Source organism: Leptinotarsa decemlineata, unplaced genomic scaffold (assembly GCF_025532065.1).
Source record: "Leptinotarsa decemlineata unplaced genomic scaffold, Ldec_3_MD MMD2_P_RNA_scaffold_5, whole genome shotgun sequence".
Taxonomy (NCBI): Eukaryota; Metazoa; Arthropoda; class Insecta; order Coleoptera; family Chrysomelidae; genus Leptinotarsa; species Leptinotarsa decemlineata.
In genome coordinates, this window is record NW_027412532.1 from 6,105,587 (window position 1) to 6,130,732 (window position 25,146).

General features: G+C 34.3%; 2 protein-coding genes across 4 annotated transcripts; one reads left to right on the forward strand and one right to left on the reverse strand.

The window, feature by feature from the left end:
* Positions 1 to 1,097: 1,097 nt before the first annotated feature.
* LOC111506771 (peptidyl-prolyl cis-trans isomerase NIMA-interacting 4) lies at positions 1,098 to 1,639 on the forward strand. Of its 2 annotated transcripts, none has more exons than XM_023161976.2 (2): positions 1,098 to 1,247; positions 1,308 to 1,639. In XM_023161976.2, exons 1-2 carry the CDS (start codon positions 1,178 to 1,180, stop codon positions 1,619 to 1,621), a joined length of 384 nt encoding a protein of 127 aa, XP_023017744.1. In that variant the 5' UTR covers positions 1,098 to 1,177; the 3' UTR covers positions 1,622 to 1,639. The 2 variants fall into 2 exon arrangements, with proteins under 2 accessions (XP_023017744.1, XP_023017745.1); XM_023161977.2 differs by having other exon boundaries at positions 1,311 to 1,639.
* A 1,436-nt stretch (positions 1,640 to 3,075) lies between these two features.
* On the reverse strand, positions 3,076 to 24,537 carry LOC111506769 (L-selectin). Of its 2 annotated transcripts, none has more exons than XM_074169354.1 (4): positions 24,164 to 24,537; positions 15,140 to 15,278; positions 10,712 to 10,872; positions 3,076 to 5,596 (listed from the first exon to the last, which is right to left on the reverse strand). In XM_074169354.1, exons 2-4 carry the CDS (start codon positions 15,270 to 15,272, stop codon positions 5,234 to 5,236), a joined length of 657 nt encoding a protein of 218 aa, XP_074025455.1. In that variant the 5' UTR covers positions 15,273 to 15,278; positions 24,164 to 24,537; the 3' UTR covers positions 3,076 to 5,233. The 2 variants fall into 2 exon arrangements, with proteins under 2 accessions (XP_074025455.1, XP_074025454.1); XM_074169353.1 differs by lacking the exon at positions 24,164 to 24,537 and adding an exon at positions 17,500 to 17,650.
* Between the last annotated feature and the right edge of the window lie 609 nt (positions 24,538 to 25,146).

The window sequence follows — 25,146 nt, forward strand, 5'->3', positions numbered from 1 at the left end:
TACTCTTTGGTTAAGTTCGAACGTTTCATCAAAGACACTCATTAGCAGAAAAAACTTGTTTGCCAATGAACCGTTTTGAAAAAAAAGGTGTAATTGACATGATATCATGCAAAATATCTGAATTGTAAATATTTACCGTAGTGGAGAGTGCAGACCCTTCAACTTGTAAAGAGTTTGGTCGACTTTATTTGTACCTTGTACTTTTATTCTACTTTTTGAAAAAAGTTCATTTTGATAAAACTGTTCAAACTAACTCATTTTCATCTCAAAGTAATTCTATCTGTTGTAGCTGGAAGTATTTACCACTTAATATCTACCTGAGTCTATAGTTACTCGGTTCAAATTTCTACTCAACTTGAGCATAGAAAAAAAAATTAATATTTCGACTTGGGTCTATGTAGACACCGGTTAAGTCAATTCTGTCACACTTTGACAATACATATTTCAATCATCTGTTTGTAAGCATGTGAAGCTGTAATTGTAAAAGTGAAAACTGGAGTGAAAGACTGAGGACAAATCTCGATGGCCGTCGATGTCAAAGATTAGCTTTGCGATTGACTGACTTGGGGGTCTTCGTTTATCTTTGATACTCAAAGATTGAGTCGTCTGCAGTCTCATAGATAGCGTCTTCTTGAGTGAAAATGTTATCGTTCATACTTATTGTCCATTAAGGACAATAAGTTCGAACGACAATAAGTTCGAGTTCAGCAATGCATATGTGGCTCAGCCCAACACCACAGGTGAGGCTTATGGCGGGTCTAAATAGCGCTGTCCGGTGTTAAATTATAAATGCGTTATGTTTGGGCTCCACTTCACAACTATAAGATGGAATTTTGAAATAATTCTGACATTATTATTGGGAGTTCATTACTATTGGAGTTGATTGTATCATTATCATCATAATTATAATTTTTATTATAATTATTTTATTATTGATGATCAATGGTCCGGTTTTTCTAAATGTTCATTTTGTATTTTTACCAATTACAAAACTTTCTGATCATCGGATCAATAAAATCTCAGATTTACTAGACTAATATTTTGTCGGAACAGGATAGACGTTAACCAAAAAATTTAAAATAATTTAGGAAGAAGAATATTGTAACATTGTGAATTGTAATCCATGAGTAGGTTATTTATGTTTATATTTTTAATAAAATAATTAATATCATTTGTCATGCCACCAAAGAAAGGCAATGCAAAACCGGCTAAGAGTGCTAAAACTGATGATTCAACCGATAAAAGCGGTAATTCCAATGATCATTTAACAATATTCAAATGGAAAACTATTACATTTTTTATTCCAGCAGGAAAAGAAAAGAAAGGAGGATCTTCAGTCAAAGTAAGGCACATTCTTTGCGAAAAACAAAGTAAATGTTTAGAGGCGCTGGAAAAACTAAAGGCAGGCCAAAAATTTCCAGAGGTAGCTGCAGCATACAGTGAAGATAAAGCTAGATCGGGAGGAGATCTAGGTTGGATGGTGAGGGGCTCAATGGTAGGACCTTTTCAAGAAGCAGCCTTCGCATTGCCTGTGTCAACTGTCAATAGTCCAGTTTACACTGATCCTCCTGTAAAGACAAAGTTTGGTTATCACATAATTATGGTGGAAGGAAAGAAATAATTATATTGTTGAGTTTTATGGGGTTTCAATATATTTTCCTTAAAATTTCATCTTTTACAATATTAGTAACAGCAAATCAAAACTATTCCCTAGAATGAACATTGAAATACTATATAGGGATGATTTTCAAAATAGTTCAAATAATCTTGATCAAAAAATGTATTATAGGAACGATTAAGATAGATAGCTGAAAAATGTGTACCATTTCACCTATATCAGTTCATAATCAATAGCAAATGAAAATTCTGTAAAAAATTTCATTTCAATTAACTAAGGTCTTTACCAAATGTTCATGAACTCCAAACCTTACTATTTTTTCAAAATGTGTTTCAATGTCATAATTGCAAATGTAAGAAATCCTTAACGGTTCCATGTAAAAAATTCAAGGTATTTTTTATTTAGATATGGAGAATATCAAGCAAATGTGAATGAGTATGTAAAAGTATTCAGCAAATTTTAGTCGTCTTTTACAAGAAAATGAAAACTCTTTTTCAAAATATGACTATTGTGAAACGCCATGTTGGTCAAACATCGAGAACTTTGTGAAGTTGTATCACATCTCACGAAAGTGATTGCAGGAGGAAAATTGAATCATGTGCATTGTCTGAAAACGCAAATGAATTCAGGTATCGAGCTAATTATGATCATTCCACGGTTTTGAACATAGAAAAAAGTACCTCGAAAATGAGTTATTCTGGAGATGTTGACCATCAATAACCATGATCATTCGATGAATAAATGAACAGTGTTAGATAATCTTACTCAAATATTTTTCATATCTAGTGAAGCATGAAAAAAATATATCACTTGAATTGTTTCCTTTTAATTTGAGATTCAAAATCAATGATACCAAGTCACTGAATTATAAATTCCATTTCATGTTTTTTTTGCTCGTTTTGATACCAATTTTCTCATATATTTATAGGTATCATATTCCAATTTTACTTGTCGTTAGGAAGGTAATCAAAATTACGCAAAACATAACAGATGTCAAAATAGTCTTCTTTACAATACCCCTTTACCATTGACTGCAACTCTATGGGAATCTTCTGTACAAACCTGGGGCAATTATTCCCATAAAACACATTTCCTTACGGACATTATCATTTTTTATTTGAAGTCAATAGACATATGCTCAACATAGACTAAATTTTTCAGATAACTTCAAACTGCTTAAAGAGACATGTCTCACTTCATTTTGCTAGTTAATTGCTAATCGAAATAGTTGAAAACTATGTTCAAGTAGAACAAAAATATCTGCATAAGCAGTATTGATATTCCCTTAATTATTTTTTTTAAGAAACAAAACTGCTTGATTTTTTTTATATTACATTGTCATGTCATTATATTTTGCAGTACCTACATAATCTGCCATGAAAAAATTTTTTAGAACCAGAAATATTGGGATAATCCCTGATTCTCAACAAAAATGGGATTTCAAGAATGAAAAAAAATAACCTACTGAATGTTTTATTAAAAGTACTTAGCATACACATAGAAATACTTTTATTTGATATTAATACTATTATTATTTGATGATAATAATGAATTCCCCCACTCACAAGAATTTTGTCTTGGGCTACATATGAGGATTCGATCTGAAACTCATTATTATTGTCAGATCTAAATCTAATTCTTAACCATACACACTAGATTTATCCAGAACTAAATCTATCTAAGACTATTAATAAATTAAAAAATTATATAAATTCATTCAGCTTATATATTTCTAGAATACACATTCAATGTGGCTTTGGGAAGTGATACCTATTTTAATATTATTTATAATACAAAACACAATGAACACAATATTATATGATTTCCTTGATTTATTTGAAAGACATTGCCCGACTATGCTGTGGAAAAACGAAAATCACATACAAAAAAAACATATTTCATTCTTACATTTGATTATATATAGATGAATACTATTCGCTTACATATAAACTAATATTATCTTTCAAATGAAAACCTCAAGGTTCTTAACAATTCTGGAACATTTGGTCAAAATAACGATATTAATAATTTTCACTTCAAATTCTAAATGAAAACAGATCAAGCTTACAAAATATAATTATTAGATGAACAAATTTGAAGCTTTTTGGAAAAAATGGGGCAAAATATAAATACAATTATGGAAAAAACTAGTGTAAATTTAAGTGAAAATAAAGAATTGTAATGAAAATTATATTTTTTTATTGTTTTTTCTTGGTCATTGTCAATAATATCTGAATATTGTTTCACAGTTTTTCACATTTACTACAAAAAATATTTGAAAATTTAACAAATCTGGAAACTGGCAAAATTCAAGTATAGATACATAAGAACATTGCTATTCTCTCCATGACCTGTAGATAATCAACAAATCTATTTTAAAAATATGCTGCTTTCTCTCAAAAAACAGAGAAACAATCTGATACTGCTCTGCTAATGGGGGAATGGGATTTCTTTCTTTAACTTTGGTTAAAATGGATTTTTCAACACAAAATACCCAATATGTTTCATATATCAAGTTATTTTTGCAAAATAATCCCAAAGTGTTCTGAAGACGAACACTTCGGAAAAAAGGGTGATTCAACAAAGTAATTTTTTGTACAAGTGTCTAATAGCTTCGTATATAGAATAGTCTATATGCAAAGCTAATATCATCTGCTCAAAGTCAGAATGATACCAAGGGCTAGAACACAACTCAATTTTTGTTATGTATTTTAACATATTCATTGAATAAATTGAGTAGTATCGTGAAAGTTTTATAATATTCTGTGACATTATTCTTCTATTCATTGGTAGGTAATAAATTCGGAGCACACCAAATATTCAAAAAAACAAGCTTTATAGAATATTCAAATCAGCTAGAGTGGGACAATTTGAAGGCTTTTCTGGAAGCTGACACTGTTATGTAAGAAAGAGGAATTCTGGGGCAGATAACATGATTTATAGATAGGTACATTTTTATCAAAAATTTAGTTTAGAAAAAAATCCTGTAAAATGTGTCATGTACCTTGTACAGAGTTTGTCCAGAGATCTACCATCAACCACAATTCTTCTTCATATCTTATCTCTCTGACGTTCTGGTCTTTTTATAATTGTCATGGAGATTTTTTAAGGAATATAGAATAGAATGACCTTTTCTCAAGAACGACTATCATTGGTAATAATCTGAAATGAATATCAAATCGATAAACTTTGAATGCCATTACGAAATCTCTCGTACGTATTGAAAAATATGTTTAAAATTACAATTGACAATATTCGATAAGGATTAAATGGTAGCCGCAGATTTACCGCGCCATAGGGGAAGCAAAGACCATAAAAAGATAAAAAGAAGAAGAAATGGTAGCCGGATTTTATATTTCATTGTTGGCACCATTGAATTTGTGTCAAATCATACAGTTCCACTTTTTTCCATTAGATGGCGCAACATGAAATTTATGCGGTCAAATTTGAAATTGATTATATTCGTGAAAAATAATGCTAGCCGTCTTTTGAAACTAGCGTTCAAAAGACGTAGAAGTGGTATGCAATCACACAACACCAAATGCCTCCCTTTTCGTCAAATGAAATACGGTCCATTGGAGTCAAAAATATTGTCCAAACTCTCCCAACTCCGCTCTAAATCAATAAATTCGGATTGGTGTACCGCACATACTTCAGAAGATCATCATTTTCTTCACACACCCAAGGCTTGACGTGATGGCAAGCAACATCGTGCCAGTTGACTCCGTCGTTGTAAAACTGGTTGAGCACAGCCAAACAGTTCTCGGTTGCTCCCCCTTGATGCGCTTCACGGTTGTCTGGTTGGGGTTTTCCAATACCTCCCGTTTCCGACCAATCGTTTTGGTCCCTCTGAGTTGTTGGAGCCAATTTTTGAAGAACAGCCGTCCAGAACCAACCGTTGATGGAGATGGGTTGCAAGTCGGGACGTTCACAACCTTTGAAGTCGCAAATTCTGCCGGAGGTCCAGATGTATTTCACCTGAAAATAAACAAATATTGAATATCATATATTACTGTCTGATCATTTATCTAAATTGTTACACTTGTTAATATATACAGGATGTATCAACGATCTTAGGGGGGACGTTTTAGCTACTTTCTATTTGAGAGTGAAATGTAATGTCACGAAATTTAGGACCGCTCCCGCTCATACTTCGTCGACCCCCTGCCTCCCCTCAACGTGTGACGTAATTTATGGATGGCCCCTAACGGTCGAGATTGACACTTGCACATTGCATTATAACAGAGTCCATTTGACTGTATATAATGTATATAAAGAGCATTGTCATTTGATGCATGAGCATCAGCGACAAAGTTCTACGATAAGCTCTGCTGCACAAAGCTTGGTACAAGCAAAATATTTATATGCACTCCCTACTTTGTTCTATTCCAAATATGTAGGGTAGGGTAGTTGAACTAGGTCCCGATTCTATTGAATAGCATTAAGGGCGATCCCTTGGTCATGCCGGATCCAGTACAGTTCTTGTTAGAGGGAGGTTCTCATCTTGGCACTGTTTCTGTACAAACATCAACCATTGCATAGCTCTAACGTCGGTCAGTGTTCTTTAAGGGATATAACGCTGACAAATGAACGCTTCCAAGTTCTTCTTCGCTTCTTTAATGAATGATAGTGTAGTCCTCAATCAAGTCAAAGCTTTTAGCAGCATATATATGAACAATTACAAATTTTCTAGCACCTCTAACAACAAATAATCCTGTCACACAAGTTAGTCTCATTTTAAGAGTGCAAGTTCCAGATATCTCTGTAGATTGAATCGACAAGATAGTAAGTTATGAAACTGGAATCATTGCCCAACAACAAAAGTATGTTGAAATATGTTTTCCGGTAACCAGCTATCTCCCTAAGAACAACAACACTCAAAAGTATAAATTTGTGCGAGCTAAGGATTACCGAGGTCTTATCTTTAATCCCAGCATGGGTTGGGCGATAGGCAGTGAAAATCGATCGTCCAAGCTCTCGGCTCGATTGACTGAATGGAGCAAACCATTCACGGCAAGTCATAGAAAAAGTTGTTTATTTGTTAATGTATCTACCACAAATTCAAGCAGTCACACAGATGTAACATCATAAAGCAAGACATGTGGTATAGCAGCTATGTACAAATTTGGATGTATACCATTTGAAATGCATACATACATCTAGAAAAAAAATGTCTAGATAATCAGTTTTTTTTAAACGAAGCTTATAATGAAATAACATTTCAATACAGTCTGTTCAAAAATATTGACAATTATTGTAGAATGCACCAACGCTCTGAGGCGACAGTTATTTTGATAAATTTTTCTGTTTCGCCTGTATTTCCTCTCAATTAGCGAATTGATCTACTTCAAATATATCGAGATAAAATGTAAAATAAAGTGTTTTCTATGATAACTCTCGACATAGAGACTTAGGTCACTCAGGCGCTAAAATAACTACGCAGCTTTCATTTAATAACCATATTACAAAATTATATTATCTTTCAGGAAACACGAGTTATTCATTATATACAATTATGGTTTTCATGAATATTACAATTTCCATCCTACTGATTAAAACGTTAACCGAACAGAATCTTATACGGATATTTTCTATGGCTGATATCTCATTGCAACATATTAAGGAAAATAAGTAGACTTTTAGAAGGACAGAAAGATCTGTAAAAGTTTACCTAATGATGCTGACACATTCAATAAATCAGCTGAAAATTAAGAGAATATATTTTTATCTAGATACATCATGTAATATGCAACATAACTCATGTTATGAGTTATCATTTCATTATCTGTTAATTTAAAACTTGGCCTTACTAAAAATTCAAGACACAAAACAGAAAACATTGACCCAAAACCAATAACATACCAATTGTAGGTAGTTCACTTGCAAAACTCAATAATTTACCGCTCAGTTGCATCATCAAAGTGTCTTCCGATGCATATTAACGAGTGAATTTATTATTAATATCGAGGTTAGTGCAAATGTCCCCAGCTGGCATTCAATATCGAATAATTTTATTTTTCAGTGTGTTGAAGTGCATAATTTTGAGGTGAGATCAGTAAGCCGAATGGAATAAAAATATTGTATGATTCAGAAGTATTAACCTCTGGAAAGACTCAGCTACTGACGGGATCTTTATTTTACCATACAAATAATTATCGATAAATCCGTATTGAATAAAAAGATACTACTACCTCATTTTATCGTACTATTGTTAGTTCTGGACACATTCAAAAATAACGTTTTTTTGAATCTTCGACAATGAATATCATTGGAGTTTTTTCCCAACACCAAACCATTATTTTAACACCCCAACACGTGTTTCGATCACCAATTGATCATCTTCAAGAGGAAGATCAAACTAATCATACTTTACCTACTATCTACGGTATCTAAATAAGGATAACTTTGAAAGTTTGATCTTTCTTTTGAAGATGATCACTTTTGGTGATCGTAACAAGTGTCGAGGTGTTGAAAATAACGGTTTGGTGTTGGGAAAAAACTCCAGTAATATTCATTGTCAAAGATTCAAAAAAACGTTATTTTTGAATGTTTCCGGAACTAACAGTAGTACGATAAAAGGAGCTAGTAGTATTTTTTTGTTTACTACGAAATTATCCATGAAAAGGTAGGTTACTTTTTTCAATAACTCATGCGAATCGCTAGGTATAGGTAGAAACCTAGTATCACAAAAAAAATCTTCAAATTTTTTTTTCATAGTAAAAAAATAACAGTTTTGAAACATTTTCATGACAAAATAGACTTTTCGAAGGAATTTTCAATGAAAATCGGCATTAATTTTGAAATAACTTCTGGCATATATCCACATAAACTTATATTTTATGAAAGTACTTTTCTGATGAAATACGAAAATGGAAAGCAATTCTACTCTATTGAAAAAACAGGTAAATTTAAATTTTTCTCAAAAAATACTTAATTGATCAATTTCTATTTTGTCTCTTTCGAAGTAGTCCCCCTCAGATATAATACACCTGTGCCAGCATTTTTTCCAGCACTCAAAGCAGTTCTGATAGGCACTTTTTGAAATGTCCTTGAGCTCTTGTCAGCGATTCGATTTTTATCTCCTCAATCGTCACAAATCGCCGTCCTTCCATAGGTCTCTTCAATCATGTGAATATAAAAAAGTCGCAGGGGCGCAAATCTGGTGAATACGGTGGCTGAAGCTTGATTACGGTGTTGTTATTGGCCAAAAAATTACGAACGAGCAATGACGAGTGAACAGGAGCATTATTGTGATGCAAAAGCCATGAATTGTTTTTCCACAATAACGGACGTTTCCTTCATATTGCTTTTCATCAGCGTCGCATAACTAGGTATCTCCTTATGGACCGTATGACCATAGTAAAAATCAACCTGTAACTCCACTCTCACTACTTTCATTCATAAATTCACAAAGTTCTCGGTGACCTCGAAACGAATTGTGGAGCCAATTTCTTTCTTTTACCATAGGCGTGCGCTCATACAAAAACGAAATTTAAGGTTATTATAGAATATATAGAAAACTAAAGGTCCCCGGCAACTCGGGCAGATCACGTGGTAAGAAGTCTACTGGTTGTATTATTCTACTGTGGTTTGATCGTGTGGCAAGAACTCCTGATGCGCTTCGCCACGGTAATCGAAGAATAACAGTGAGCAAAACCTTGTAATTGGAACTTGATGTGCTTTCTTCGGTCTTGACTCTCCTGGGATCTTTCATTTGGACGATTGAACTTTGGTCATAACCATATACCCATGATTCGCCACTAGTTATGACCGTTTTAAGTAAATCTGGATCGTCGTAGAGGTCATTCAACAATTCCTGAGCGATGCTTATGTGACGGTTTTTTTTTTATGAAAACCCAGCAACTTTGGTACTAACTTCGCTACTGCACACTTCATGCTCAAAATTTTCGAAAAAATATGGCATGGCAAGACTAAAATGGCATTTTTGACTTTATAGTTATGACTTGAGTACTGCATTCTTAAAAAACGTTAACTTTCCCAATCAAAATAATATAACCTTCTGATAATTTAATTTCATAAAAACACAAAGTTATTGCACTAATAATATCTCCGGAGACTTAGAAAAAGCAAACTCCAGAACAATTGCTCGAAACCTCTACAGATAAATGAGTACCTACTTATTGGGCTGGGAGAAATCCTTACATAACATTATATAGTAATTAAATCTTAATGTTCCGGTCAAAAAAATTGTCATGAAGAAGAGAAAGGCATTTAAACGTGTTTAACAACAAACGACTTCCTCTCTGAGAGAGATTACAGATTAAGGTAATAATTATTGAATGTTTCCCATAAAAAGCATTGAACCGTATTCCGAGTGACATGTTTGCAAAATCCCATTAACCTCTATGAGTCTGACAGTTTCTAAACCCAAGGATTACTAGCGTAAGAGAGGATGAAATGTGTGTGGGATTAGGTGGCTTGAATCCGGCAGCGATAAAATGAAATTGAAAATATACTTTTTAAGAAACATTTCAAAAAAATCCCAACTGAGATGGGATTATAATAAATGGTAACAGGCACCTCTTTTCACTTCTAGATTTTCAATTCTTACAGAATTTACACAATACAATTTCCTGCGAAAAAATCAATTCCAGATCAGCAAAAAAATTGCTAAACGGAAGAATTCTTGCGAAATACGTTTTGAATATCATAATACTTTTATCAAAATGTATTTTTGAGTAGAAAATTCGAGAAAGTCCCTAAGTACTTCACTCATGGAATTACTCTAGAATTTTTGCGAATAACTAGTACCTAGTAGAAATGATTATCACGAAATTCATACTCTAAAAGTAGAAAAGAATTTAATCCATCTCCATCTTTTTCATTTGAAATATAGATTGAGGCTAGAATAGTCAATAAGTTCGCCAATTTTTCTTTACACGGTGGATGTTTGTCTCTAGACTCTAACCGATGAAATACACATCAAAATTACTATTGTGATAACAAGACATTCAAACGTACGACATTTAGATCACTTTAGATATCAGCCTCCTACTGTAACTCGAATAATATGGATTATTATGATGACGTTAAAATCATGATATAGTACCACCACTAGGCATATCCACTCACCTTCTCGTCCACCAAATGTTTTTTGATCCATTCATTTTCAGCGCTTGTTTCCAAGGAAACAAGATCCATGCAACGTTTTCTGCAATAATTTCTACCGGACAGCCAGTCTTGTTCAACGCCTTTAGTATTGGGGTCTCTCCAACTGAAGAAATATCCTTTACCTGAAAGCACAACAAAACTTTTATGTTTCTGTGTTGTTCCTTCAGATATATTCTATAGACGCAAGTAGTGTTGGAACTTTTGGTTGCCTCTCAAAACATGCTGGTCAAACTAGATATTTTTTTAATTTGAGTACGAACGATATTTAGAATTTGAAACTAATGAATAGATTGTTCTTAGAGCTTTTTTGAATGTTCAACCAGTTTTCCAGTTTTTTTACAATATGGATATGGTAATGCATCAGTCACCTGCTGAGTTCAGAGGCAATACCATATATGGTAATCCTTAAAATGAGCACCTTGGTGTGCATACTTGCAACTTAAAGTGAAAAAGTGGACTGTATTTATGAAATAACAGATGTAAGCATTAACAACTGATTGGCAGAACAATTTTGTGTGCCAATTTAATAGGAGAAAACCAAGGGTTTTCATATTAAACTAAAACAGTAACTTTTTGAAGCTTTCAGAAGCCACATGTAAGAGTTTCAATAGAAGTTTATATAGCAGAAGACACTTTGATGGGTTATCTATTTACTAGAATCCATTGAATCCAGACTACCATCGAATTCAAGTTTAAGGTACTGAGAAAGAATTAGGCTCAGAGCAAAACCTCTTTTGTTTCTATGTAATCAACTCTATATAACTGGTGAAATATTGAATAAATTTTAAAACCCGTAGTTATACTTTGGCGAGGTTAATTTGCCACCTTTCTGCTCACCGGCATAGTTGTTCAGTTGAAGTTAAAGTAATGACCGTGTTAGGAATCACACATTGAAAGTTAAGACCTCGTTAATCCTTATCTCGCACAAGTTTCGACTTCTAAGGATTGTCGTTCGTGGTTAACGGTGGTTAACGCAAAAACATATTTTCAAACAGATTTTTTCAGACATCGTTTCAACAAAATTGCTTATTTGATTCGTAGAAAACACAATCATATCAATTCATCGCGGCTTAAATGTGAATGTTTATATTGCTCAATTTATGAACCTTAACCGTATTTGCGTTGATTTCATTCATTAATTGGTTCATAATTCACAACTACTACATTTCATTACTTTCGATTTATACCAATCGTACTTATACTCAATATTCAGCTTCCTGTAGTCGAAAATATAGGTGACTGGATTTTATTTATAGGAAGTATTTAAATTTATGGATTGACCGAAAATAAATTAGGATGTATTTACTTGTCATAAACACTCACAATATTTTGCCCGTTTTGTTTTTGATGAAAATTACACTTATTAAAACTTTTACAGGTTGTTTACATTGGTTGTTATGAATTGAACTTAGGGGGAAATCTTTATTGGTTCAAAACTGTAGAAAGATTAAACATCCAGGAATGTATAATAAATTATTATCGGTCAAGAATAATATACCTAAGTAGCCTACTTCCCTAAATAATGTTCAGGTGAAACTTCTGCAACCGATATTCATCGTAAATTCCTGATTTGTTAAGAACCCACACAAACTGGTTTCACTTGGAGGTCAAGATCATTACATTTTTAAAATTTTACTTGTTCGATTGATGATCTATTTCTTGTTTGGAAATTCATACTGAATATATGATACAGAAAATGACTTTCAACTAATTTACAAGTTTTTTATTTGTTACGACCAGTTTCCGTTTATTAAATAACAAAAATAACAGTAGTTTTTTTCTATAATATATTGCATTATCGTAAAAAATGGTGAATCCGGTATGTCTACATAAACACGAAAAAAAAAGATTATATATATATATATATATAATGCCTTACAAGCTAATGACTATTTTGATCATGTTACTTCGAGGAAAATTAATGCAAGTAGGTATCTGAGGAGGAGGAGAAATAAATAAAGAAGATATCAATCTTGTCGTCAAATGAATAATTTATAATCGCGGTATTAGGATGTAGATGTTCTTGAAAGTGTAGTGAAGGTTAAATTCTACGTTTATTGTTACTTGACAAGTTTCTGAATATACAATTTTTAGGCCAACTGTGTTAAACCACTTCTTTAGTTCACGATCTCTTGTTGAATTACTTGGCCCACGTGCTATAAACTTTTTTTGGCAGCAGACAGATATACTTTCTGTCCAAGAGGTTGCCTATTTTCTAAAGCTTATTTGAATGACATTTTAAAATTCGGGAGATTCCACTTAGTTCCCGAGATATTCGAAAAGCGCTGAAATTCGCCAATTTTGTTGTAATTTTGTTGTGACCTGATTCAAGAAGATATAAAAAAGCACATTCTTATTGCCACATTCTTAACAATCCGACGTTTCGTCTCCGAGCAACCATGGACAATTTTATTTTTTTTATGGACCGAAAAAAAATCACCCGTTAAATGACAGGCAACGTTCAACAATATATTACTACTTTTGTATTAGGTCTACATACACCATAAACCTACCATTCTTTTTGATTCCTATTTTGCTTATTTTTTGCTTATTTAATGCTTATTTTTTGAGTTATTCACGAAAAACCGTCTGAAAACGTTCGATAAAAAAATAACACTTTCAGTAGCAAATAAGTCGGAAAGTACCTATTGATTTGGCGGGTTGCCTGTCCTTGTTCATCTTTCACTGGCTGAACCACTGTGCATGATGTTTTTGGCGAGTGCATTGTCTTGGGGTGTTGGGGTTGAGCAAACCGGCCATCGGATACGGAAATGACAGAATCACTTGTGGTTCTGTTATTCCACAACTGAATGGCACCCCAACGATGGCTTAATCCTGAGGTGTGTGTATCTGTGCCGAGAGAATGAATGACACTGAGCCTATCAGTTCTTTCTACGGAACCTTCGAGATACCAGGCGCCCTCTCGGCGTAGCATCGCCCTGTCACGGTTATGCGGGGCTCTGACGTGAATGACCTTATTCTTTCCCTAGCTACTCGTGAGTCTACAGATGTCGAGCTTACGACTCCAACTGACCTCCCTGTAAATTTAGATCAGGAGCGAGAGCTTCTCAACTCTCCAACTCCTGATCCAGGAACTGAACCTAAAAAAAAGGTTTGGTGGTGCAGCCAGGAAACGACTGAGTCGTCTCCTTCGTTAAGAAGCTGGGTTTATTTGGTCGAGTGTGAATAGGTGTGAGCCACAATAAAACCTTGCGGGTTGCGGTAGAGGGTCTTATAGACCCACTCACTTTGGACCTAACCTAATCTTTCATAGAAAAACTTTATAGAACATGAGTTCCATTGAGTAGATCAGTTTCCGGAATGATTTTCAATAAAACATGTTTCACCCAGAAGGGGTGCAATCCACCCCCAGGGCACATGCAACCCCCGATACAGGGTCAACTTCGTAGTGAGTAAAACCTAATACAAATTTTTATGAACATCAGTGCTGCTTGGCGAAATTATACGGGAAAACAGTTAATGACTGAACTACTGGACTATATACCTACCTAGTTATATTTAACAATATGGTACTAATTTAATGGAGATCTATCCCAACAACAAACCGTTATTTTTAACACCTCGACACGTGTTTCAATCACCAAGTGAACATCTTCAAGAGGAAGATGCAATCAGTTTTCGTGTCTAAACAAGTATCGAGGTGTTAAAAATAAAGGTTTGGGGTTGAGATTAAACTGACTTAATCTTCCTGTTGAAGATGATCACTTGGTGATTGAAACACGTGTCGAGGTGTTAAAAGATGAAGATGATTACTTGGTGATTAAGTTGAGGTGTTAAAAATAATGGTTTGGTGTTGGGATATAACTGATTTAACCTTCCTCTTGAAGATAATCACTTGGTGATTGAAACACATGTCGAGTTGCTAACAATAACAGTTTGATGTTGGGATTTAACTAACTTAATCTTCTTAATCTTCCTCTTGAAGATGATCACTTGGTGATTGAATCACGTGTCGAGGTGTTAAAAGATGAAGATCATCACTTGGTGATTGAAACACGTGTCGAGGTGTTAAAAATAACGGTTTTTTGTTGGGATAGAACTTCATTAATATTCATTATTACACCAAAGGTTCCAAACAGTGCATCAAAAATATAGTACTAGTTCAATTGAATTCAAAACGTCGGCAAGAGTACAATTGTTTTTTTTTAAGAAAAAATTGATCCTCTCTCACCCAACCAACCCCTTTTTCAGAAGAATGAATTATTGGATCACTAAACTAGTTAACTCAATGATCAATGTCTACTTAATTTTCAATTTAGTTCCAAATATGTTTCCACTTCCGACAAAATAAACCAACAATATATTAATCAGTTTTTCAGCAACAAAATATCTGTTTTTTCAACTACTACTAGAACAAAAAAAACGTACCATCTGGTGTCCTTTCATGGATAACCCTTTGAGCGCAGAGGGTGGGAACTGGAGGTTCTAATATTCTTCCATTTTGATTTTGAGCTGCGGAAATTGCGAAAAATCCGACTACAAGAATGAAAAGGCTGTTCATTTTGATCTGAAACAAAAAAAGTATAATCGTTACTCGAATTCATGGCTCTTCCGTAATCTTAAGGTGGATATTTACGAAACTTTTTGTAAGCATTCCAAACTTCAAATACTCGTATGCTGTATTCATATATCTGGAATACATTCTAGGTTAAATATGTTTGAAAGGTAGAGAAAGATTCACGTAATTGTTTTAAATATGATTATTATTATTGAAAATCTCTAAAGGGAGATGAAATTAATTTTACAATTTAACAAACCTTAATTTAGAGGAAAAACGAATGATTGAGTTCGTTTTTAGACGAGGTGAATATATAGAACAACTACTTTATGAGATGTTTGGAAGACAAAAATATCTTCAATCTCATATCTTCTCATATGGTAGAAGTTTAATAAATTGAGACAAGAAATGAACCCGCCATTGTCAACGACGTATTTTAACGCCAGAAAAACTCTGATTTTGCAAAGAAGTGAAATCTAATTTACTGTATATTTCAAAAACGAATATATGGTATGCCGTTCTTTCACACAAATATACCAACACGAGTATATGAGAAAAATTAATTTTCATAGAATAAACCGTTCCCATCGATTCATAAACCGTAACTTATTCTAAATGGTTCGCTCTACATTTTAACGTGTTGGTCACCCTCATACTCATTTTCGTTTTATCATTTTCATGCAATTCGATAATAACTTTCTATTCGTATTAATTGAATTTGGGTAGTTTCAGTAACTTTCCTTCATTAGACTAACAATTTAATAGTTTCATTTATTATTTAATTATTATTTCAATTAACATTTCATTGATTTAATTCATTGGAGCTTAATTATTCATTCCCAATTAATGACCAACTACTCATTTTTTACGCAAAAGTTCTGGAAAATCTTTCTTTAGTGGTTAAGATTAAAATTACTGTTACATAATTAAAAATTATAATTATTTTTTGAGTATTCGAAAACAAGAATTGGAAGAACAAGATAAATAAGAAGCTGACAGGATGCAAGCAAGAGTCACAAAAATTCAGAAAAGAAATAGAATAAACAGAAAAGGAAAAACAAACATAGGTAGGTATGTTGTTTCAAGCAACAAGATGAAATGGATGCCATATAACGTTATTTAAAGTTGGGATTTTAATCAAATACGTGGATTTTCAATTTGTTTTAAACTAATACCCCTATAATTTATTACTTTCAAGGTAAACGAATCGTTTACCTTGAAAAATATTTGTTTTTTCTATTGTTGCATGCAGAACATGATCTTTGTGATTTCAGCTGAAACACAATTTCAGCAGGACAAAAATTGTTGAAACTCTGTAGAACAAAATGTTTATACATTGACTGTTACTTTGTGATTTGGTTAACCAAAGAACGATCTCTCTATATCTCTATAGTTGCCTTGGAAGTGATTGAAAGCATCGAAACAACTTAGAGAAAGCATATATTATTACTGGAGTTTTTTCCCAACACCAAACCGTTATTTTCAACACCTCGACACGTGTTTCGACCACGAAGTGATCATCTTCAAGACGAAGATCAGTTTAGCTTGATTTTCCTCTTGAAGATGATCACTTGGTGATCGAAACACGTGTCAAGCTGTTAAAATAACGGTTTGGTGTTGGGAAAAACTACAGTAATATCAATTACTACACCAAAGGTTCCAAACAGTGCATCACAAATTAAGCATCTATTATTATCAAAAATTGTGTATTGTTAAATGGACCTATGAAATCTAAGTGCAATCTGCTCCAAACTTTAACGGCCACGAATTCAGAATAGACTGGTGACATTTAGTCACCCTTTTGGATTCTAAGGATAACATTTAACATTTCTGGGGCGTGAACAACAACCAATAATTTTGTTTTGGACAAACCAAACATTTTCGACATTCGTTATTCCTCGTATATTAAATAGAATTTCGGTTGAAGGCAACGTTTAGGACTTTATTGAATGTTCGAAATGTTGGCAAAAACTGAATTGTTCATCTACGAAGAATTTTTTGATCACTTTTCCAGCTGATGAGCATTTGGAAACAAACAATTTGAATCAACGAAAATAGGTTTCAAAAATTTCAACTTAGTGAGCTTATACCTACTCCAAAAAAAATTGCTGTGAGAACTTCAAAAAATTAACATTTCGACTGGAGCTTTTGTTAACTGATCAGTTCTTCAATGTACCACCAGCTAATTTAAAAAAATATCATAACCATTCATGGCATACCAAATACTCACTTTTGATTTTTTAATTCAATTAAAATCGACACCTGCACAAAAACACTCTCAACAAACCTCATCCACAAACTAACATCGGCCCGATCTTTCTTCCGTATATATAGAAAGGTGGGGTTACAAGTTATGGCAGAAGGCAAATAACAATTACAAACACATACAACCTCGTCCTGCACCTTACCTTGACCTCCCAAGATCCGATATGATGTCCAAGAATCCCAAGAATGAGCGTCTTCAGTGAAAGCATATCATTGTTTATCAAGAAAAAATGTGGGCTTTCGTGAAAAGGGTGGCTGGGGTTCGGCTTATTGTTTTGGAGAAAATCGGCGTTACCGGTGGGTGGTGTCTTGATTATAAATAGGTGTAAATTTTGTGTGTCACTTTCTCTCGTACGATGACTGCTAATGAATTTCTTATTCATTAGGCTTGTACGGGGCGGAAGACGACGTCGCTTGATGAGACGTTGATCGATCGACCGCGGTTATGTGCTTTCTTTTTGTGTGAAAGAATATATCGAATTCTGATACGAGAATGGGATTCATGATGTCACAAGCTGATATTATCATAAGCTATTCAACACTAATCAATTTGGATTCAGGAAATCAACCTCCACAGTAAGTGCGGTAAAAAAAGTAATCGCAAACATAATAACTTGCTTTGAAATAGGAGAACACACTGTTGCTGCTTTTTGTGATTTAACAAGAATTCGATTGCGTCTCCCATTCTATCCTACTGAAAAAATTAGATGACTATGGCATAAGAGGAACCTCCCTGTCTCTTTTTTCTTCATATCTGACAGATACCAATATGTGTCAATTGATTCGAACAATGTATCCGATTTAAAACCAGTTACATGTGGAGTACCCCAAGGCTCGGTTCTGGGGCTTCTTTTATTCATAATTTATATAAATGATCTCTTTTCCTTCATGTCACCTCATAATTTTTTTGCTTTCGCAGATGTAACTCCTCTTACGACATCCGGAAAAATCAAAGGTAATTTGATGCGCGATATAAAGCAAATTCAAGAGACTGCTGACATATGGTTCAAAAGAAATAATCTAATGTTAAACGAAAATAAAACTAAATACATCATTTTTACATCAAACACTTCATGGGTTGAAGGACACAGTGTTGAACTCTTAGGCATACATCTAGATGATAATTTGAACTGAACATCTTAGCATTGAACTGTCAAAAGACACATTTTTTCTTCGAAAATTGAAAGATATAATCTCTCAACAGGCGCTATCATCAGCTTTTTTCCATTGTCACATCTCATATGGAACAATTATCTGGGGAAATAGTACTAACGCAAGTAGGATATTTATGTTACAAAAAAAGTCTGTAAAGATATTATCTGGGGCTGGTTTCTTAGACCTCATTTCCTTTCGATGAAAATAATAACAGTACCTTCTATTTATCTGTATCAACTTTTGAAAGATATTCATAAAAATGAATCAACATTAAACAGAAATTGTGATTTCCACGACCATGAATCTAGAGGATGTGATTTGTTCAGGGCCAATAGATTCAGACTGAAAAAGTCAAGCAGAAACTCTATCGATGTCAACTTACACAATATTCTACCTCCCCATGTCAAAAAATTAAGTCAATACTTGTATCTGAAATAAATATTGATTTCAAATTGTATTTAATCTACTGACGAGTATATAGCGGTCTTATCCAACGAATATTCATTCTTGGGTAATAATGTATGTGTGTATATGTGACTTAACTTATTTGTATCTTATTCGTATACATCTAAAAAATTAATAAATCATCTTATCTTATCTTGAAAAAATAAATATTTATCTCACAACTACCAACACCATACATTCTGGTAAATGCCTGCCGGAAAACAACTTCTTCCCCGGCTAATACTACGCTGGATATTGAATTATATGCATTCGTGCAAGATATCTCACAGAGGTTAGTCTCGCAGATGTTTCTCATTTATCCAGCAGCAGAACCATGCTGAAATCAGTCGAATACACCACCTACAGACCGGTTTCGAGGTAGTACCTCTCATCAGTGCAAGAAAGATTCGACCCAAACAGCAAAGTGCCTGAGTGGCTCGGCTGCGTGTATGAAACCTTTGTCTAAGAAAAGATTTTTTTGGTCCCTTGGGAGCTGTCTGACTTGTCCATTTAGTCCAAGTCTCCAGAAAACAGTGCAGCCTCTTGGGCTTATTGCGTTTATTCTTCCATCTTCTCATGACACCCATTCCATCAGTCTCGTTCCCTGTACTAGTTTGTACAGGTTCCGTGTTGGATGTTCGTCATATTCTTCTGGTGTTTTTTCAAACATGGGATGACTAATGGTCGTCCACTCTTCACGGCTTATGATTTTGGCCTTGAAGTTTGTGTTAAAGTTGTACTTCGGTGTCATGTGGTCCATGCACATATTCAATATATGCTCCTCCACATGTTCCGAAATTTCTGTTCGGTCCGATCTTTTGTAACTAGGTGAGTTTTCCAGTCTGAATTGGCCCATCCTGGCCTCCCCCATTATCACAAAGTGTAAAGGAGGTAGATTCAGGAGTGTCTCCGATGCAGCTGTTGGGGTAGTTCTCATTGATCCCGTCATTCCCAAACATGCAAGTCTTTGCACCTTGCCTGGTTTGTTGATAGCAGTCGCCTGCTTCATCTTTGGCCACCAGACCAGAGATGCTTATGCTATCATGGGGTCAACCACCATCATGTATAGCCAATGTACCATGTCTGGTTTTAGCCCCCATGTTTTTCCATAGGTGCGTCTGGTGAGCATCGGTGCTACCTCCGCTTTCCTTCCTATATTGTCCAAGTGTTCGTTCCAGGTCAGTTTGGAATCTAGAATTACTCCCAGAAATTTAACCTCCCCCGACACTTGTGTTTCTTCACCTAGAAGTTTAAAAGGTCCGAGACCCTCCGTTTTAGTCCTCCTGGTGAATGCTACTATGGTCGATTTGGATGGGCTTATGTTAAGCCCTTCTTCTTCGGTACATCTTGTTATAATATTCAGGGCATGCTGCATGCATCCTTTCACTATATTATTGTATTTACCCTGGACTAAGACGACTAAGTCGTCTGCATAGCCCAGTGATTTATACCCATTGTGGTCCAGGAGACAAAATAGCTCGTCCATTACAAGGTTCCATAACAAAGGGGATAAACCCCCCTGAGGACAGCCCCTTGCTACCCGTGCCACGGGTCGTTTTCGAGAGACCTGATTCTTAGATCTGTTGTTTAGCGAAATTGGAAGCTTTTGATTATTAATTAGAAAAGTTTACGATCCTCACCGTTTAGTACTTAATTAGCACCTAATAGTGTTCCTTTAACATTCATTATTTTATTATTTCCATTGCGTTGCTAGCATCACACAATGCTAGTAACGCAACTGTGAGTATTGACTTGCGGTGTAAGTTACAGAGCACCTAATTTTTGACTTCGGTACCTAAAAAGTATCTAATTTTGGCATTTTCTGAATGCGATTTCCGTACTTTGCGTTGCTGGCGTAACAGAGCTCTTTATTTGTCACATGTCACACTTTATACGTCTCCCAAATTTAATTTCTACATGTTACATGTATGCATGCACGTAGATGGTTACTCTGTATGTTTCCGATATATGAAAAAAATATACAGGTCGCTAGACCTACTTATTGTTTGCACGTCTAGTCAATGACCGTGTTTGTGATCAGCTTCACCGAATATTCATCAATGAAATTGAAATTGAACCAGTACAAGCCTTCGGATTGAAAGTGATTAATTGTTAGCTTTATCATTCCTCGCACGTTCAAGTTCAACTACAGAACTTGAACGATGGCGATTGCGAAAAAGTTCAATGTAGTGGTGAAATTCGCTGCCCGGATTTTAATAGCGATTTGATGAACCTGATGTGGTTTCTTTAACCAAAACAAGTTTGTGTGGAATAAATATAGTTTGAAAAACTGAAAAACACGCTTTTAAAGCGTCGTTTTAAAACATCGAACTAAAAAGTTAAAAATATTTTTTTAAATAAGCTTTTGAAACAATAACGAACGGAAAATACTAGTATTATTGTGAAAAAAGCGAAGGGCGCTTGATATACAAAAAATATGGCACAAAGCGCTCACGCTTTTTTCACAATAATAATAGTATTTTTCGTTCGTTATTGTTTTAGGCTTATTTAAAAAAATATTTTCAACTTTTTAGTTCGATGTTCTTCAAAAGCGTGTTTTTTAGTTTTTTAAACTCTATTTATTTTTCAATTTTTAGTTTCGTCTGCTATAAAAGCGTGTTTTTTAATCTTTTTAAACAATATTTATTTTATCTAACCTTTGGGATCAATCAGCTGTATATTGTTTAGAAAAATGATCATTTATATTTTCCGATTCCGGAGAGGGAGCCTGAAAATCAGCTACCAAGCCCAAGGAAGGCAGCAGGCGCGCAAAGGAGGGTTAGAATTAAGGCAGCAGGCGCGTGTGTTAATAAAAAAAAATACTTTTTTCAAATGAAGAAATACATGTAAAGTGAGTTCGAATTATGTCAAGAAGGTTACGTACAGCGCCACCTGCCCGCGAATAAATCAAGCAATAATGTCGATATATCAAGGAGGTTACATACAGCGCCATCTGCCCGCCAATAGATCAAGCAATAAAGTCGATAATTCTGTCAAATACAGATCCCGAGCTTGAGAGTTACAAGCAAACAAACAAACATTTATACATACATACATACAGGTGAAGCTAATAAAAGCGTGTTAATTAATAATAATAATAATGAATGAAATGGTTTGATAAAAAAATTGTAAAAACATGAAATAATGCGCACGGCTAATTATGTTGATTTCATAAACTGGGATAATCAAAATTGGGGAAGGTACCGAAATCGATTTACTTCATATCACTTGATATGTCGTGAAAGCAGCCTTTTTTTCGGCAATATACTAATATCTTCGTTGCTTATTACATTTGATAAAAATTGGTGAAAATAAATAATATAATATCTTGTTTGCAGCATATAGGGGAGACCATGGGTCGGTTGATACAGATTTGATAATAAAACAAAACCTTTTTCTGGGAATGAAATGTAAAACTTGAACGTTTCACGCGCGTTTCTACAACCAAAAGTTGCCATCTTCAGAACACCGATACTTACGACATAATTTCTCTAAAATTTTCGAAAAAAAACCTTATTTGATAACTATGTTCGTGAAGAAAACTTGCTTGGGAAAATTGTAATGAATTATGAATATTTACTAGATAAGCTTAAAAATCATAGGCTAACACACAGATGGCGCTACTAGTAATGAATTCATATGATTTTTAGTCAACCCTAACCTTCAAAAGACACATGTACAAATTTCACAGCGGTCGGACTATTAGTTTGTGGGATAGAACATTTCGAGTGGAGAAATTTATGTTAGTTTGAAGAAAATGGATAAAAAGGAATTTCATGTGTTAATAAAGCATTGCTTTTGGGCTTGGCTTGATGAACATTATTCGGACTTTGAACCAGGAAATACCAACTGTTGAGAAGTGGTTTGCTAAGTTTAAACGAGGTGAAATGAGCACTGAAGACGATGCACGCCCCAAAGAGGCTGTTACCGACGAAAACATCAAACAAGTCCACAAAATAATTTTGGATGACCGCAAAGTAAAGGTAACTAGATATCTGATGTTCTTATAGGATATCAAAGGAACGACTTGGACATATCTTGCATGAATATTTGAGTAGGCGAAAGCTCTGTTCAAAGTGGGTGCCGCGCGAGCTCACAATCGAACAAAAACCATAACGAATTGATGATTGTGAGCAGTTTTTGAAACTGTTCTACCATAAAAAACCCGAGAATGTATGCATCGATATGTGACAAAGGATGAAATATGGCTCTATCATTTAACACCAGAATCAAAACGGTCATTTGAGTGGACTGCATGTGGTGAACTGACTCCAAAGCGGGATGAAACGCAATAGTCGGCTGGCAAAGTTATGGTATCAGTATTTGGGGATGCACATAGTTTAATATTCATCAACTATCTTGAAAATAGAAAAACCATCAACAGCGACTATTTCACAGCGTCATTCGAAGAAAAAGAAAGTGCTGTTTCATGAAGACAATGCATCGTGTCAAAAATCAATGAAAACAATGGAAAAATTGCATGAATTGGGCTTCGAATTGTTTCCGCGCGTCCACCGTATTCTCCAGATCTGGCCCCAGCGACTTTTTCCTGTTCTCAAACCACAAGAGAATGCTCGCTGGAAAGAAATTTAGCGCCGCGCCGATGAAGAGGTAATCCTCGAAACTTGACCTTTTTGAGGCTAAAGAAAAATCGTACTATAAAAATTGTATCGAAAAATTTTGCGACCGCTATAATCGTTGTATCGCCCTCGAATTTTTCAGCCCAACTTATTAGTGTTCGTGGGTTGTTTAGAAAATATTTTGAATTTTATTTTCACAATTAAAACTTCAAGGAAATGTATTCTTGTATATCAATGATCAAAAAAAATCATTTTGAAATGTTTCTCCACACTTGAATTCGTAATGACCTTCAATGTTTGAACTTTCTCTAATGCAACAAAGATAATAATATGCCTAGGAATATTATAAGTATAATGTTGATACCATTGGTTTATTATGCCCATATAATTTATTTTTTTGTATTCTCGTTCTGCACTAATCATTATTTTACTCATTTTCCAAACACTCACCCATCATGATTTTCCACTTATCATTTTCCGTCTCTTTTTGACGATGTTCTGATAAATTATGTCACCCTCCGGATGTTACCTAGTATCTCCAATATATTTAATTGGTATTGCATGTATATGATATCAGTAAAAAACCGCAAAGACGATTAGTGAATCTCTGATCAAGGACTTAGATAATATGACCACCCATTTCCATTGTCACATTGTATGCTGCTAATACTTCACACTATTCATTATTGTTTAGAGAACGTTTGTGAATAAATATTAAGAATTCCATTGCCAGTGCATCGATAAATATTTTATACATGAATTGAATCTCATCATCCACCGTTCAATGTAATCAAAAAGGCAAATAATAGTAATTGAAAGAGCCGTTGAATGTAAGTGTTGATTAATTTGGATTGGATTCGGTTACAATTTCCTCTTCTGGTATTTGCCATTTTGGTTAAGGAAGTAGCAGGCTGAAACTCCATGTCCATTTTCTAGGATGTCACGGTATGCCTATATTATTCACCTATTGGACTATGATGCAAATGCTATAAGGGGAACTTCGTTTGTAATAATTTTCACACTTTCTCATTAATGATCATTTGATGAGCTGATGTAACGACCAAGAATCATGTTTTGGAACAAATATTATAAAAATTAGACCTATAAAATTATGAAAAATTGTAGGATAGCTGAATAAGACTCTGGCCGGCCGAAGAATTGGATTCTGCATGTACAACGTTTTACTTTCAGAGTAGGAGTCGTTTTATTCAAACGGCCATGTTACATGGCAAAACAACATTTTTAATAGGTATTTTTGGAACTTCTGACGTGAAATGAATCGATTGTAAACACTTCAGCATTACCAGGAGACTACTAAAACTAAATTTTTGTAGCTATCTTATTGTTTGGACATAATTCTTAGTACAAATCATTGTGTCATATTGTTGTAAATTATCCCCTGAAAAAAAAATAACGCCGGCCGCCGCTGGTCT